Source organism: Gouania willdenowi, unplaced genomic scaffold (assembly GCF_900634775.1).
Source record: "Gouania willdenowi unplaced genomic scaffold, fGouWil2.1 scaffold_434_arrow_ctg1, whole genome shotgun sequence".
In the NCBI taxonomy this organism is placed as follows: Eukaryota; Metazoa; Chordata; class Actinopteri; order Blenniiformes; family Gobiesocidae; genus Gouania; species Gouania willdenowi.
Genome location: NW_021145195.1, coordinates 123,066 through 139,601, shown reverse-complemented (window position 1 = coordinate 139,601; position 16,536 = coordinate 123,066). Strand labels below are relative to the sequence as shown.

Below are 16,536 nucleotides of genomic sequence, written 5' to 3'. Positions count from 1 at the left end.
CACCCCCTTCCCCACTCACCTGTTCTTAAACCACTGTTGTTTCTGTGGTTGAACTTATCTTTAACTTTTTCCTTCCCCAGACTTTATATGCAGCAGCTCCATCATGGAATCCTGAAAATATGAGGTCAAGATTGGGTGCCAGCAATCCACAGCCCTGCAACAGAACCCCCAATCCTTGGAGAAACAAACTATGGGTACCTCCTTTACCAGAGGCAAAGCCTCCTAATGGGACTCCAACCATCAATAACATTTTTTTTAAATCAATAAATACAATTTAAAAATGGCTTATCTTTATATTTTCTTTTTTTATCAAGTTTTTTATAGCTTGGATACTGATTGCAGGGTGAACACAAGTAGGAAGAAGTTATATTTAAAACTTTAAGACCTTTTTAATACTACCTTAATAAAAAATTTAAGACCAAACTTGGAAATACAGACCAAAGGGAAAATATATTATTTTACAATTAAAGGCATTGACGTCAGTTATTAATATACAATAAGGAAAAATGAAAGTAATCAGTTGTTCAACAACATTTTTCAAATGTGTTTATTAATGCGGAAAGAGAACAAAAATATTGACATTGTCCTAAATTAAATTTATTGTAACAATTCTCACAACATTTAATATCAGTGGACAATAAACTAGAAATCAAAATTGACTGGAACCTGTGAGCAAACCAAACACCAAAATGCTTTGATCAGATTCTTCACTGTGTAATGCTATATGTGGAACTTTGTTCAAAAATTAGGCCTTCTAAGAAAATGTAACCAACCCACATAAGGAGCTTAATTTCTGTCCTGGCTAATGAAACTTTATGTTTCTATTATGGGCCCACCTTAGACATAACAATGTGAACACACTGTTTTCATTTGAAATGTTGTGAAAACAGAAATTCTGGGATGAGGTAAAAGAGGTAGGTGAGAAGGTAAGGGAAAGAAAATGTCTGACTGGACATCAAGGCATGTGTCTGAGTTCTGTTGATTTGTCTTCCAGCTCCCTCTGAACTAGAGCTGCAACAAATTATTATTTTCATAATCGATTAATCGGTCGATAAATTATTTGATGAATCGGATAAAAAAACAGCACATTTTTAATTTCAGCCTGTTTATTCGTCCCATTGTGAATGTAGTGGTAGGTCACCCTAAGGTAGACTTCATTAGCTACACGTGTCCATATATCAGCAGTGAGACACAGTTTGCTGTTTGTGTTCATTGCATTCTTCACTTCCTTTAAAGTCTCTTCATATTTTCTCTCCATGAACTTTGTAAAATGTAAAACATAAATTGTGTCGTTGAGGGCAGAATGTGACCTGGATTAATGGTGAGGATGATTGTAGTGAAGCTTCATCTTCAACCATGGACACAGACCTCATGTCAGTGATCATCATGTAGAGGATGTTCTCAGTCACAGCTTCTCTCTGTGGTTACATCATGTGTTCATCACCATGACGCCTGTCATTGTTTGATCTTTTCTGATGAAATGAGAAAGATAGTATAGCATTAGTATGTATTATAGCACAATTTACTACAACTAAAGTATTAACTTGTTTTATATGCAGTATTAGGTTAAGACATGTTCATAGTCCAAAGAGCAAAACACACACACACACACACTAACACATAAAGGACAAGTACCTTAAAACAATTAAACAAATTTAAGTAGATGTGATAAGTTACTTTAACCCCAGTCTAAATGTAATTAATCCAGCCTCACTCCATTACAGACCAGACTTTATCTTTAAACTATTACCACCATTATGTACAAGTATATATAAAGCACATTTAAACCCTGATTAAGATGATAAAATAAAATAAAAAAGTATCTCAAACACACAATGTGATGGAATAAACTTTTTAAAAAGTCCAAGCATTCTATCATTTTGTTCTAGTGTTTTCTTTACTACTACATCTTTGTTTTTGTTTGTATTTTTTAGTCTTTTAACTTGTTGGACATTGAAGCAAAACATAAAAAAGGTATAAATTATGATCAAACTTAAGCATAAAACACACGTGAATCATAAAACTTAGTTACTAATTTGTTCAAGAAATGTCTTTGGAGTCATTAATATCAACTTTTAGCCTCAAACAGGTGAAATAAACCATTTACATTTGAATGTCCCCATTTTGGACTAAAAAATCCAAGTAAAGTGTGAGAAAACGTAATAATAATAATAATAATAATAAATCCTTACGGGAACAATAGGGCCAAAAACCCCACCTCATTATTTTATGAAGATTTATGTATAAACTAATAATGATTTGTCATTACTATTTACTTTTAATTTAGTGTAAGTTCATTTATTGGTTGATAAAAACATTTAATTATAAAATTATATCAAGAAACAAAACAATAAAAGAAGAGGAAAATAACTATCAATATTTGTTTACAGTAATTCAAAGAGATACAATCAGTGTTATGATGGATGGTGAGAGAAGACATAATGTGTAATGTTGATGAACAAGTTCAGATTAACTATGACTGGGCCCGCGGATCATCTCAGTGCAGAATAGCACGTACCACGTTCCTGAGAATTCAGTCAAATGACTCAGTTCCACCGAATAAAACAAATCAAATTGTGCAACATTGAATTGCCTTTGAAACGATATATCACACAACTATTTCCCCATAAAGTTGGAAATTTACAGAAATAGAGGTGGGCCCCTGGGCTCCATTTAAAAAAAAAACAAAAAAACAAAGTGAGTAGCGTTTTGAGTTCGGTAGTCCGGCCTAATAAAGTTTTGTAACCAGTGGATGGAGGTAATGCACCTTAATCAGATAAAGTTCAGTGATAGCCTAATCATTGTCTCTGGTCCAAGAGATGAACTTGGATGAAATAGAGTTCCATGCTTGAACAGTCGCTGGTCGAGCCTTGTTAAGACGTGCAGTCGTATGTTCGAGGTTGATAATATTGATCAGGCTTTGAGACCAAAATTATTTCATGCACATACCTGGAGTAAACCTATGTTTTAATATAGTTTTTTTTCCGCAGAGGTAAAACCTGCAAACACCAACTTGAGCTTAATTTGTGTTAAAGTTACATCAGAATGATAATTAAGGAGACAAAATGTGGGATTAAAAATGTAAAAAATGTTCAGTACGTCTGCTAACAGAGTTTACATGAGACCAGAATTCAGAAATGATCTGACAATCCCAAAACATGTGTAAGAATGTCCCAAGTCACGCAGTTCCACATATATGGCAGTTTTTTGTAGATTGTAATTTCATTTGGAATCTCTTATAGGGTGTAATGTAAGCTCTATGTATGGCATTGAAGTGAATTAGTTAGTGCGCTAGATTTTTGGAAGTTGAAGTGAGGTTGCACCAGATCTTCCTCCAATCTAAACTGCCCAGTTCCTTATTCCACACGGATTCAGTTGGTAGAACTTTAGCGCTATGCTCTATCAGTTCATGGTATATTAAAGAAACAGAGGGTCTATCCAGTAACTTAGAGATCAATTTTAGCATGGGATGTGCCTAAAGGGGAGAGTTCCAGGGAACTCCATAAGCTTTTAGGGCTGATCTTAGCTGAAAATAAACAAAGTAAGTGAAAGCAGTAAGTGAGAAATGTGTTCTTAAGTCCTGTATCGGTCGAAGATCGTGAATGTTGTAAATAACAGAGTGTTGTATTAATTTTTTAAAGATGTCAGTAGTTTGGCCTGAACTTCTGTGAAGTTATTTTTTTGTAAAGTCTCTATTGATTGTATTTTGTTTTCAAAATTTATTTGTCGAACTCTTGTCTTTGCTAGAGTTGAAGACAATGAGATACAGAAACACAGATAAAACACTTTGTGGCCTCCCATAATATCTGTGGGTTAGAGCACTCTTGTGCATTAATGTCCAAAAACTCTTTTAATTGGGTTTTAAGTGAAATGATAAATCCTGAGTTAATTAGTAAGGACGTATTTAGTCGCCACCTTGGTGCTTTTATTTTAATATTGGGTAAATCAATGTTGCACAGTAGTGCAGAGTGATCGGACAGTAGTCTCGGTAAAATAGTGATGAATATATTTGTGTTAATTTGTATTATTCTGTAATTAAAGCTGGGCTGAGAAAAATATAATCTATACGGGAGAATGTCTTGTGTCTAGCAGAGAAAAATGTATAATCTCTTGCATTAGCATTTTGTATATGCCAAAGATCATGCAAAGCAAGATCTTTAATAAGTGTATTCAGCAGGTTAGATGATAGATTGGCAGTAGCATCTGAATTTGATCTATCAAGAGATGGATTAAGGACTGCATTCAAATCGCCCCCCACTACAAGGGAACAATCATTTTGTTCTAATAGTGTGTTTCCAATGAAAATAAAAAGGTCTATCAGGCTCATTTGGACAATATATGGATGTAAAAGCTAATTTATGATTAAGAATGGATTTCCCGGTCCCTCATCTTGGACCCTGCTCTCCTCTGGGACTTCTATGCTGGGCATCCCACTAAGCTGGGTCGGCCGCCAGGAGGCGTCCCTTGGGGGGGGGGGGGGGGGGGGGGGTGTTTCTCTACAGGGCTGTTGGGTGACGGGGGGCGTGGCTGAGACCTGCAGCAACGAGGCACACCTGATCCTTGTTGATGAGCCTGATACAAAAGCTCTGTTCAGTCCTCTCCACGCTGCCAGAAAATTCCGTCACGCTCGGTACTGTTAGAGCTGTTTTGTTTGATCACTAAGGATTTTTGATACTTACCTGTTTCCTCCTTTGCTCAGGATATCTTCTGTGCCTCACTGCGTTCCTGGGTCCGTCCGCTCCCAGCCAGCCTCCGTCACCTCAGCCACTTCGTTTTTTTTTGGAAAATAAATTCTTAAAGCTTTCCTGTCTCCGTCTCTGCTTTGGGGTCCAACTTGAATCCTTAACAAAGCCGACCAGCCTTATGTTATTCCTTCGCCCCCTGTCCTCTAGGTCCGTCAACTTTGTGGTAAGGAGGTCAAGCTGCAACTTTAGCTCGCTTAGCGAACGCCTATATTCCCATGCAGCGGCCTGCACAGCATCCATTTGGTCCTGGGTCCTCTTAGCAGACTTGCTCACTTTATCGAGTTCATTGGTAAAGCCATTCACGGCTTCAGCAGTCTTTTGTATTTCTGTTCGCATGTCATGTAAAGCTGGTACCAGGATCGAATCCACAGCATCCCTAATGGCGGAGGCAACAGCTGAATCCAGTACACCGCGTTGATCTTCAAGCGCTAGCTTAATGCCGTTAGCAATGGCTGCATCCAGTTCTTCCTTCGAGATGGCAGATTCTTTAGTTTCTCTTTATAGGCGACTGTTCAGCCTCCCTTTTCCAAGCGTCTTTGGTTGAGGAAGTACTCATGATGAGATGGACGTTGAAGTATTTGTTGTATAATATCGGATTATTGAAAAAAAATGACTATGCTAGGCAGAGATAGACACTACGCTGGCATCGCAGTCCAGGGATCACGTGATCCCAGCAGGAATGTCTCTTGTTTAATAAATTTACTGGTAATGTCTTGGAAACTCATGGCAAAAGATGGCAGATGGATTATAACTGTATTCAAACTAGACAATTCTCTTTTCATACTATGCAATGTATATGGTCACAATGGAGTAACTCAAGCTAAAAATATGTTTTATCAGATTTATTCCAAAATTGAGTATCGACAAGGAAAACATAAAGATGCAGAACTAATTATTGGAGGTGACTATAATGATGCTCCAAATGATTCAATAGATAGAATCCTGGAAAAAAAACTCTCAAAACTTCTGTATTAAAGCTACATTTTACCAAACTGAAAAACTTCTTGTGACAGACATCGTGAATGACATTGAGTTTTTTAACCCTAGCTGTAAGGAATTTACCTGGTGTAATGCTAGACACACTCAACACTCTAGAATAAACTCATGGTTAACATCTTCATCTTGTATACAATTTATATCTGAGGTTTCACATTTACATGCTCCATTATCTGATCACAAAATGATTTTGATTCTCGTTTCTGGTTCCAAAGATAACAATAATAATCTAAGAGGATACTGGAAGCTAAATAAAAACTTACTTAAAGATACAATCTTTCAACACTTTGTGAAACAAAATGCACTAAATATTTTCAATGATGAAAAGTTAAATAATATTCAAAAATGGGAGTATTTCAAATTCAAAATTAGAGAAACTGCTATTCATCGTAGCAAAGAAATAAAGAAAATTAACAATGCAAAAGAAAGAGGAGTTATGGATAGTTTAAAGCCCTTATTAGATAAAGAGAATCTTTCTATAAGAGAGCAAACAAAAAAATTACAACTCTAAAAAGAAATGGATAAATTATATAATGATGCAGTCAAATTATAAACGATCTAGAGCTAAATGGCTGGAAAATGGAGAACAAAATTCGACTTATTTCTTTGCACTTGAAAAACGTAATAAAAAAGAATGAATATGTCGGCACTAAAAATAAACGACAACTTAAACACTAATCCTAAAGACATTTCAGAATATGTTTGTTCATTCTATAAAAAAATATATGAATCTAAATTCAATTCAGAACACTGTGAGGAATTTTTTAATACAATCAAAGAATTTATCCCTACTATTTCAGATCATTTCAAGAAGAATTGTGATAAACCTCTCTCGAACTTTGAACTTATTGAAGCCCTAAAACATTAGAAAAAAGGTAAATATCCTGGAATTGATGGTTTAGTCACAGAGTTTTATCTATTTTTCTGGGAGATTATTGAATTCCCATTAATGAATATGTACAAAGATTGCATTGCTAATCAAGAAATGACAGCCACTCTGAAACAAGGATTAATAAGCTTGATTCCCAAACCAAACAATGATTCTTTATGCATAGAACATTGGAGGCCAATTACTCTCCTAAATATTGATTATACATAATTCTCACTTGTTTTTGCCAGACACATAAAAAGAGATCTTGGCGAAATCATGAATGAAACACAGACAGGTTTTATGTCAAATCAACACATAAGTAATAACATTAGACTAATCTTGGATTTGCTTGATTATTCTGAACATGTGGACTCAGAGGTAGTTATAGTTTTTCTAGACTTCTACAAAGTATTTGACACTCTGGAACATCCATTTATATACAAGATTTTAGATCTCATGGGTTTTGGGGGAAGTTTCATTTCAATTGTTAAAATGCTTTACAAAGATAACAATAGTAACTTAATGATTTACCCGAGCACTTCCAAAAGATTCCCTGTTAATAGATCTGTTCGTCAAGGTTGTCCAATTTCACCAATTCTTTTACTAATCGCAACAGAATTCCTTTCATTACAAATTTTAAACAGCTCTAAAATTAAAGGTTTATCAATAATTCAAAAAGAAATTTGAACTACGCAATTGGCGGATGATACGGTTTTGTTTTTAAAAGATAAACACCACATTGAACCAGCAATACAATTAATTAAAACATTTTCCAAAGCATCAGGCTTACAACTCAACATAGGTAAATGTGAAATATTATCCATACATGATACAGAGAGTGAGAATGTATGTAATATACCATTCAAGAAAACTGTCAATCACAAAAAACGTGAAAACTAGACAACAACAAAACTTTCTTCCACGACTTAAGAAAACAAAATATTATGAACATGTGGCTCCAACGTGATTTGATAATGTTTGGAAGAATTTTCTTAATGAAAGCTGAAGGTATCTCTAGACTAATATATCCTGCTTTATCTCTATTTGTTCAGGAATCAACGTCTAAAGAAATTAACAAAATATTTATCAACTTTACTCGGAAAAATAAAAAGCACGATTTAAAAAAAGATAAACTTTCAGGATCCAGGAAAGAAGGGGGTTTTGAACTGATACATTTTGTTGATTTGAACGATACTTTTAAGATTAAATAGATAAAGGAATGTCTCAAAGCTCCTAATTCTATCTGGTATTTTATTCCAAATAATATATTTAACAATCTTGGTGGTCTTTGTTTTCTACTCACTTGTAATTACAATATAGCCAAATTACCATTCAAAATATGTAAATTTTATCAACAGCCTCTTCTAGCTTGGAAAATATGTTACTCTCACAATTTCTCCCCACACAAATCTATAATTTGGAATAATGAAAACATTACGATCAGAAGGAAAACAATATTTAGACAAAACTGGGTTGATTGAGGTGTTATTTCTATAAGTGATCTCTTTGACTCTGAAGGAGCATTACTAAGCTATAAGCGTTTCCTACTAATCAAATCATTCCCTGTTACTAGCAAAGAATTTAACATTGTAACCAAAGTTATTCCTGATGATTTATTCCTTTTAATGAAAAGTCATCTTCAGTTTCAAGAAACCCTAAGAGTGGAACGTCTTCTAATGGTAAATGGTTTAAATATCATGGACTGAAAGTGCACAAACAAACATATACGGAATACATTTCATGAAAAGAGGAAAATATCTCCAAGAAAAAAGGCCTTTTGGGGAAACATTTTTACAAACATTAATTGGGAAAAGGCTTGGACACTGCCTTACAAATTTTGTTTTAATAACAGGATTAAAGAAAATCTTACACAATATTTTTCCATCCAATTTGTATTTCTCCAAATTTTTAGACACCGACAATAAATGCAGCTTTTGTAATAACGAACCAGATTCCCTCTCACATTTATTTTATTACTGTATTTGTGGTGTAATTGTTTTACAATTCCCTTGTTGATATTGAACTTTACCTAGAGCTGTTGTTGGGATCAATCAATAGAGTGTGTGTGTGTAGAGTCACGGGGTGCGGTGTGTAAAAAAAATAAAGTACCTAAGTGATGACACGCAGTCCGACTGTTGTACACATTCCTCCAAAGAATAGCAGATGCACATGGTGTCAGAAGTGGGATGCACCTAAACCAAGGTTCCATCACGGTCTTCAGCAGATAGAGAGGAGAAAGCATCGCTATGGCAAGTGACGGTGAGGACGAGCAGGGCCGGGTCGGCGTTACCAGGAGGGCTAGCGCACCCAGTGCTACATTCAGCATCCAACCACCGGAGGCCTTCGACTTCTCCCATTCAAACGAGTGGACAAAGTGGATCCAGAAGTTTGAAAGGTTCAGGCAAGCAAGCAATCTGTCTTCAAACTCAGAAGAAAACCAGGTTAATACCTTAATTTACTGCATGGGAGAGGGTTGAAGCTAAACAATGCCGATCAACATGAATATGCTAAAGTGAAGGAGGGCTTTCAAAACTTTTTCATAGTTCAGAAGTATATTGTTTACAAAAGAGCACGCTTCAACATGCGGAAACAAGAGCCAAATGAGACTGTAGATGCATTTGTCACTGCCCTGCATGCACTAGCAGAACATTGTAATTATGAACAATTGCATGATGAGCTGATCCGAGACAGGATAGTCATTGGACTGGCTGACAAGAGACTTTCAGAACGTATTGTCACGGCAAATTTGCAGTTGCCCTCATTTGGAAACATAATTTGTGCTCTGGTTGAATGATGAAGTCCAGTCAAAGCATGATGATTTTATAAAAAAAGATTTATTAAAAACTAAATGAAAAAGAGTACAAAAAAAAGGTCTTCCATCCTGTCGGAAGGGCAAGCGACCAAAAAGTCACCATAACAATAACAATTCCCCACTTTTGGTCGCCATCAACGACCAAATCAAGAAACAAAATTATTATATTCCATGAGAATAACCTTGGATCCACCTTTGCTGTCTGTCAGGGTTAACCATTAGCATTGTTATTGTCATACATTGGATATATTCTTTTTTTGTGAGACAGACATACGTATCTGTGAGAGCAACAAAAATGTGGAAATAAGCAAAAACCTTTAAAAACGTCATCATTATCATCAATGACATGAATCATCAAACATCAAAACCTCTACTACCATCTCGATAAGCAAAAATCCCAATTTATATCAAGGACATCACTCACATTCATTGACTGAGCTCAGTGGTCCCATTGGTAACTGGGGTCACCAATAGCCAGAAGAATAGTGGAACCATGGTTAGAACCACCCCACTTGATTGGCGGCATCATGAGTGAAGAATGAGTGTTTTCCTCAATCACAGCAGAAGGGCTTGTGACTGTATCATCTTGCAGCCAGGTGTGAGGTTGTCCACCCTCCACCTAGCTATAAGCCTTCCATGGGTGTGGCTTATAAACAAAGCAAAGTAAGAACAAAAGTCCCAAGTCGGCGGGGTCCTCAGGGCTTGATCTAGGCTCTCGTTTTAGAACGTTTTTTCCAACTGAGTGTGAGTCTCATGAATCAGCTCCTGTGATCCCACAAGGCAAAGGAACGCTTCTTTGTGCACCGCACCTGAGAAGCCAGTTTAGACGGCGTAGTTGTTACTGCACCGCCCCACTCAGTGGCCTTGTCGGTTCCCCCTTTGTTGTTCGTTCAGCCCGTGTTAGCATTAGCTGGTGTCGACAATCGTCTGCTTGGATCCATGTCACCCACTCCGCGACCTTCACTGCCGTGTGGGTCGTCAGCTGAACTTGGAAAGGGCCGGTCCACCTCTGGTTGATCCACCTCTGGTCAGCATTGTAGATGATCAAACAGTCATCAGGCCGAATATCGTGCAGATGATCGGTTGTTGTCAGAGGAAGGGTAGTCTCCAAACACCTGGCAACCTCTCTTGGGATCGGTTGGTACCTGAACAGAAGAAAAGAGGGGAAAACAAAACAAAACACAAACAAAGTAAAATAAAATAAAATAAATTAAAACTAGTTGAAAGAGAAGGGGTGTTAGGGTTAGTTAACTAACTAAATGAATTGTTAGTATGGCTTTGTCAGCTCGGTTATAGCTTCCAGGAAGACAGAGACAGGTCAGAGGTCGGGATCGGTGCTGCTGCACAATCACACAATGGTTAGGAGTGGGTTAGTGAGCTTTTAACAATGCCCAGCTCAAAGTTATCTGTAGCCCATTCACACATGAGTGGGAAAATATGAGGCTGAAAGAAAAGCACTTTCCTGGAGCAAGGTGAAGTGTAGCTGGAGTTGCAGTGATTCTCAAACTGTGGTACGTCTATGTTATGTATAAATGTTCTTACTGGAGCCACAGACCATCAGGAAACAGTTAATGCAGTTTACAGTAGTTTAATCTCCAAAGTTGTTGCCACATGGTTCTGCAAGGCAAGGTATATTCCATTCAGTAATATTAAACAATATATAATACACAAGGTTAAACAATATACAACATTTGGTTGCAGGATACTTACATTTGTAACAACCAAAGGACGCATGAGCAACAGCATGGAGCACAGCAGGTGCTGCACAGGTGTGCCTGTTAGTAGTCTCTCTCTTGGGTGTGGCTTCTTGTCCCCTGGTGCCTCCATCTAGTGGGCACCTGTGAGACTGCTACATTGGCATTCATTTACTGTGGTTTTTGACAATATATATATGTATTGTGGTGGTGGACAAAGAGCAGAGGAAAGCCGTTGTGGTCGACATAGCAATACCAAGCGACTTCAACATCAGGAAAAAGGAACATGAGAAACTAGAGAAATACCAGGGGCTCAGAGAAGAGTTGGAGAAAACCTGGAGGTTGAAGGCATCAGTGGTGCCCGTGGTCATTGGGGCACTCGGGGCAGTGACCCCCAAACTGGAGGAGTGGCTCCAGCAGATCCCAGGAAATACATCAGACATCTCGGTCCAGAAAAGTGCAGTTCTAGGAACAGCAAAGATACTGCGCAGAACCCTCAAGCTCCCAGGCCTCTGGTAGAGGACCCAAGCTTGGAGAAAGAAAAATAAGAGACCGCCCGCGGAGGGTGAGGAAGAGATTTTTTTTTTTTAATGTTATTTTAATATTATATATATTATATTATGTATAATATTTATTTTATTATAAATATATATTGTATATTATTTAGTTATATATATTATAAACATGACAACACAATTCTCCAAAATAATAATACCAATAAAAATACCTATAATTGTAAAACAACCAGTTAAAGAAACATGCTAGAAATAAATAATAATAATGAAACAATAATAATATCTGGGACTGCGAGGCCAAAAACTCGTCCATTGCCTTTTTAAAGTCTGCAAGTGTTTCAAAAGTCTTGCCACTCAGTCCTCTGGAGGTAGATGACATGGTTTTTGTACAGAAAGTTTTTTTCTTGTATTTTGCGTGTCCTTGAGTGGACTGGCCGCAAAGCACACACGTGTAGAGTTTCACTGCCTGAAGGTTTGTGCCGCCACGCTCAGCTCTCTTTTTTTTTATACAAAGTTGATCTAGCCGGGGAGCTGGCTGAGGAAAGCGGTTGTGACAACAAAAAAGATGGCTGCTGTTGCTGGGGGTAAAGAGCTGGAGGTAATGGCAGGTGTGCAGTTGTGATAGGCTGACTTAACAGGGAGGTGGACTGGAGTCCTGCTGCTGTGGAAATGATCTGAGATGCTAGTGACTGCTGAGGATGGACTGCAGTAGCAAGCCTCAGTTTGCATTTCCTCGTTCCCGCCATAGACGGCGTGACCTCATACTGGACTTGAGGTCGACTGGTGTGCGGTCTTTGATCTGGGAGCTCTGCTGTGGGGGGTGGGCTGGCACTGGACATACTCTGCTTTCGACGGAGGATAGCAGAACCTTGGTCTGTGACATTTACGGCTGACAGAGCCTCCTGTCTCTTGATGTACTCAGCAACACATTTTGTGTTGATTTTCAGGAGGGGAATCCCAAGTTTGCTGAGTTCAGGGTCGTCCACTGTCACTCTCTGCTGCACCCGCTGATACAGTTTGGTGATCTCATGCTTGAGCGGGGACCCACGAGCCTTTGTGCCACAGCCAGGATGAAGCCACAGCTGTTTAATGATGCAGTACATCAGGCGGTTCTTTCTGGGGTCCACCACGTGAGCTGCTGAGTAACGCTTACTGAACTTTAGCTTTTGCACCAAAGAAGACTCAGACGGCTCACCGTTGGTGCGTTACCCCAGCGTGCCGAGTACAGGCTGTCAAAACTCCTGATGCTGCGATCATGGAGGTCAAGCTTGTTCCAGGCGCTGACAACGCTCCGTCTTGTAGATTCACTGAGAGCAAGCTTTCCCTCTTCCAAAGCAATCTCAACAAGAACCCTGCTCAGCTGTTCTACATGCTGGTATCCAGGGAGATGATTTGGGCCCCACACATGCTCCACACAGGGGTCGAGCTCAGCAGCCACGACCCGATCAGTGAGATGCAGATTTCTCCTCAGAGGAGTCAGATTGTCACTCTCACCTTCAGAGGTGTATCCCACATCATCCTCCATGGAGTCCTCCGTGTCAGCAGCAGCAACCACCACCTCATCGTCCTCATCCTCGGCCACTAGAAGAGTCTCTTTGCTCTGAGCGTAATGCTTAGAAGTGCAAAAAGGTTCAGACGACTGGGAAAACAAATACTCCAAGCCAATCCGCTCGTCCCCAGCAGGAACAGGATGTCTGTAATTGACCTCCTCTAACTCGCCAAACAACTCCTGGCACCTCTCATTCAGGCGGTGTGTCAGAGGAGACACATACACCCTGTTTTTCCTCCCCTTTCTTCCTTTAACACTCGCTGAGTCCCTGTCAGAGTTCCAGCGTGCATTGCAACTGAGGAGATAGACCTGGAAGGGGACGGCGGCACAACGAGGCCCAGGAATCATGCTCGGCAGGAAGGAGTGAAAGCCCTCCAGGCTGTTGCTTCCTCTCACTGTGATGTAGTATGGCAGGCGCACATCGTTACGTGTGACGTACTTGACAATGGTATACATGTCTCTCCCTGGTGGATCCTGTATGCATTCCAGGTGTCTCTGCTGGTTCCCCCAGACCCGGTCGATGGCTGATGGATCTTTGAACAGATGGACTTGGTTCTCGTCCATCCCAGCCGCTCCCTTCAGGATGTCAATGACACGCTCAACACGCACAAAGGTCTCTTGGGCTCCAACTGTGATCCTCCTGACAAAATGTATGAGATCATATTTGCCCACGTGCCAGTCAATGACCTGAGCATCAGTCAGATGATCAAACTTTGTAGGATGCCCTGCACGTATGGCTTGGATGAGCAATGCCATGTCATCTTTAATATATGAGAAGACCGCAGCAGAGAGGGCAGACTTAAAGAGTGCATACTTTGCATGGTGATCCGTCCGTATTGCAGCATCAAACCTTTTGATCCAGTGGAAGATGTCCAGCCGGACCATCATTCCACACTCGGCCCACTCTCTGAGGAGCTTCTCCAGGGACGATACACCATGCACATGACAGCAGCCGCGGTCCACATACATCAACTCAGGAGGTGCCTCCCCTGCTCGCTTGTACCTGGCCATGAGACCGTCAGCCATCGGCCTGATTTTGTCCAGAGACTCTTCGCAAGTGAGGACCGACATGAGGATCTGACCGAGTTCATTGGCCACGTTGGTGCACCAGTCCGCTCTGCCCTTTCCCTCGCCAGCGAGTTTCTTGCAGATCTGTTGATTAAAAAAAAGGAGTCAACAAGTTAGTGGAGAATATAGCATAATAAAAATAAAATTATCAGATGTATGTTTTAAAGCTTCCTTTTTTTACAATTAAACAAAATCTTTCTGTTATAATCTTTTTTCTACAATTATTTTCATAATGACAATATTGTTTTGTATTCCAGTATTTATTATTATATTATATGAAGTACTGTTGTGGCATATGGACCAAAAGCCAGTTTTTCCACGCCACGGTAGGCTAAGCAAGGAGGGATATAACGGTGATGACACGCACGCCAAACAATTGCACAGAGTTGAGAGGTTTATTGTTCCAGATCGCGTTGGAGACATAGGCACTTACTGTAGTAGCATGCATTGGTTGCCTTACAGATATCTCATGACAGTGCAGATTTTTGATGGATCACAGGATGATGCAGTCAACAGAAAGTAGCTCTCCCAAGCTCACTCAACCAGCATGATGCAAACAAAAAACACCCCCAGGTGAGCGCACGTACTAATAGAAACTACTCCCACAGTGCCACACCCAATCAACATGATGCAGAAGCGTGAATACTCTGAGTGCATGCACAATACCCATTCACATGCATGAACCTCATTTATAAACAGGTGAGAAACAACCAAACTCTGTACAGCTCCTACAAGCACATTGAGACATTTTTTTCTATATCTATAAGGATAAATTAAACTGCTTTTCTCATACTTACGGAATTTGTTGGTGTAAAAAGTGCTGTAAGCCACAGTCTTTGCTCTGCGACATAGACAAAAAATGCATTATTGCTATCCGTCCCCAAAGTGTGTCTTTGAATGGGGAAAATTAGTTTCTAGGCTTATCTGCTTTTAAATCATTTTTAAAAGTACATTGATGGTGTAGGAGGAAGATGCACAAGGTTGTAGATGTTTTGAGTAATGACTTTTTACTCTGTGATCATTGATATTTTGATCTGTGTTTTATAATAATCTGTTACTTTGTTGAAGCGTGCTGCTTCTGCCTGTCTTGGCCAGGACACTCTTGTACAGTAGATTCTTAATCTCAATTAGGTTTTTCCTGACACTAAAACATTTAAATAAAACATGTTACTGTGTCAAAGTTACCTTCCTGGTGGAGTCATATTTGAGGACTTTGCCAAAAGTCGGTAGTCCTCGATGTTCTCTACTTCAGAAATGAGGAAGGCTTTCCTCAGCAGCTGAGGTGACGGCAGTTCCCTTCTTGTTGGAGGACGCTGAAACTGATGGCTGAGTGTTCCTGGAGGCAGAGGTGGATGTTAATATTACACACAGATACAGAGACATACAAATATATAAACATTGTTTCTTTAGACTAAACTGTAGCAGTATGTCACTAAAGTAAGTATTAATTTATTCTCTCCTGCTCACTTGTAGTGTTTTCAGAGATCCAGCAGAGGTCGCACATTCATGTTACATTATGGCCTCCTGTTGTATTTATTTTAACCTGACTAAGGACAGCAGGTGAAAAATATACATTTGTTTGTATGTCTAATATGACTTACTTATGATCCCACCAGGTTTGTTGAGCTGGCTAAGGAGGGTGGTGTAGAGGTCTTTTCTGTGCAGGTGTTAGGGTCCAAGCAGTGAGGCAAGGAGACAACAGCGTTACATTTCCAAAAAAAGGTGCTTTATTGGCCACAGACTAACCCAGGCCAAGAACAGAGGTAGCATGTGCAACGAGAACTAACACAAAACCAACTGCCTCAAATGAGACAGGAGTCAACTTAAATACAGTTTGGACCATACCAAATATAAATAAGGAGAAACACAGGGGATAAACAACCAAAACTAAGGGACAAAACACAGCCCCCTTAACCTCAGTCCCCCTCTGCAATGGTCTGGTCCACTTAAGGCCGCCTCCAGCTCTCTCCAGGCCAGCCCCTCACCACCTCTGTTCTTAAAGGGACAGAGAATAATGTCAGTGGCAATCATCAAATGATTTAGGAGCTGTTACCTCTGTGTGGCCCGGCCATCACACACCCCCCCTCTTCAGGACTCTCGCTACCCCAGCGAGAGAGATAATCTGCTGTTACATTATCCTTTCCTGGGATGTGTTGAATGGAGAAACAAAAAGGCTGTAGGGCAAGATACCACCGTGTTATTCTCCCATTAGTATCTTTCATCCTTTTGAGCCATTGTAAGGCTTTGTGGTCCGTCTCCAGGGTAAACTCACGGCCGAGAAGGTAA

The 16,536-nt window shown here is 39.6% G+C and overlaps 1 protein-coding gene and 1 long non-coding RNA gene across 4 annotated transcripts; both read right to left on the bottom strand.

Moving 5' to 3' along the window:
• Window positions 1–1,088: 1,088 nt before the first annotated feature.
• LOC114460399 (uncharacterized) lies at window positions 1,089–9,010 on the bottom strand. The gene is made up of 2 exons (XR_003673608.1): window positions 8,722–9,010; window positions 1,089–1,472 (listed from the first exon to the last, which is right to left on the bottom strand). It is a non-coding gene; the product is annotated as an uncharacterized LOC114460399 (long non-coding RNA).
• Window positions 9,011–12,766: 3,756 nt separating this feature from the next.
• On the bottom strand, window positions 12,767–16,078 carry LOC114460369 (uncharacterized). Of its 3 annotated transcripts, XM_028442301.1 has the most exons (5): window positions 15,852–16,078; window positions 15,436–15,586; window positions 15,048–15,091; window positions 14,231–14,334; window positions 12,767–14,110 (listed from the first exon to the last, which is right to left on the bottom strand). In XM_028442301.1, the coding sequence occupies exons 4-5, from the start codon at window positions 14,251–14,253 to the stop codon at window positions 12,793–12,795; spliced, it is 1,341 nt and encodes a 446-aa protein (XP_028298102.1). In that variant the 5' UTR covers window positions 14,254–14,334; window positions 15,048–15,091; window positions 15,436–15,586; window positions 15,852–16,078; the 3' UTR covers window positions 12,767–12,792. The 3 variants fall into 3 exon arrangements, with proteins under 3 accessions (XP_028298102.1, XP_028298100.1, XP_028298101.1); XM_028442299.1 differs by having other exon boundaries at window positions 12,767–14,334; window positions 15,852–16,073; XM_028442300.1 differs by lacking the exon at window positions 15,048–15,091 and having other exon boundaries at window positions 12,767–14,334; window positions 15,852–16,073.
• Between the last annotated feature and the right edge of the window lie 458 nt (window positions 16,079–16,536).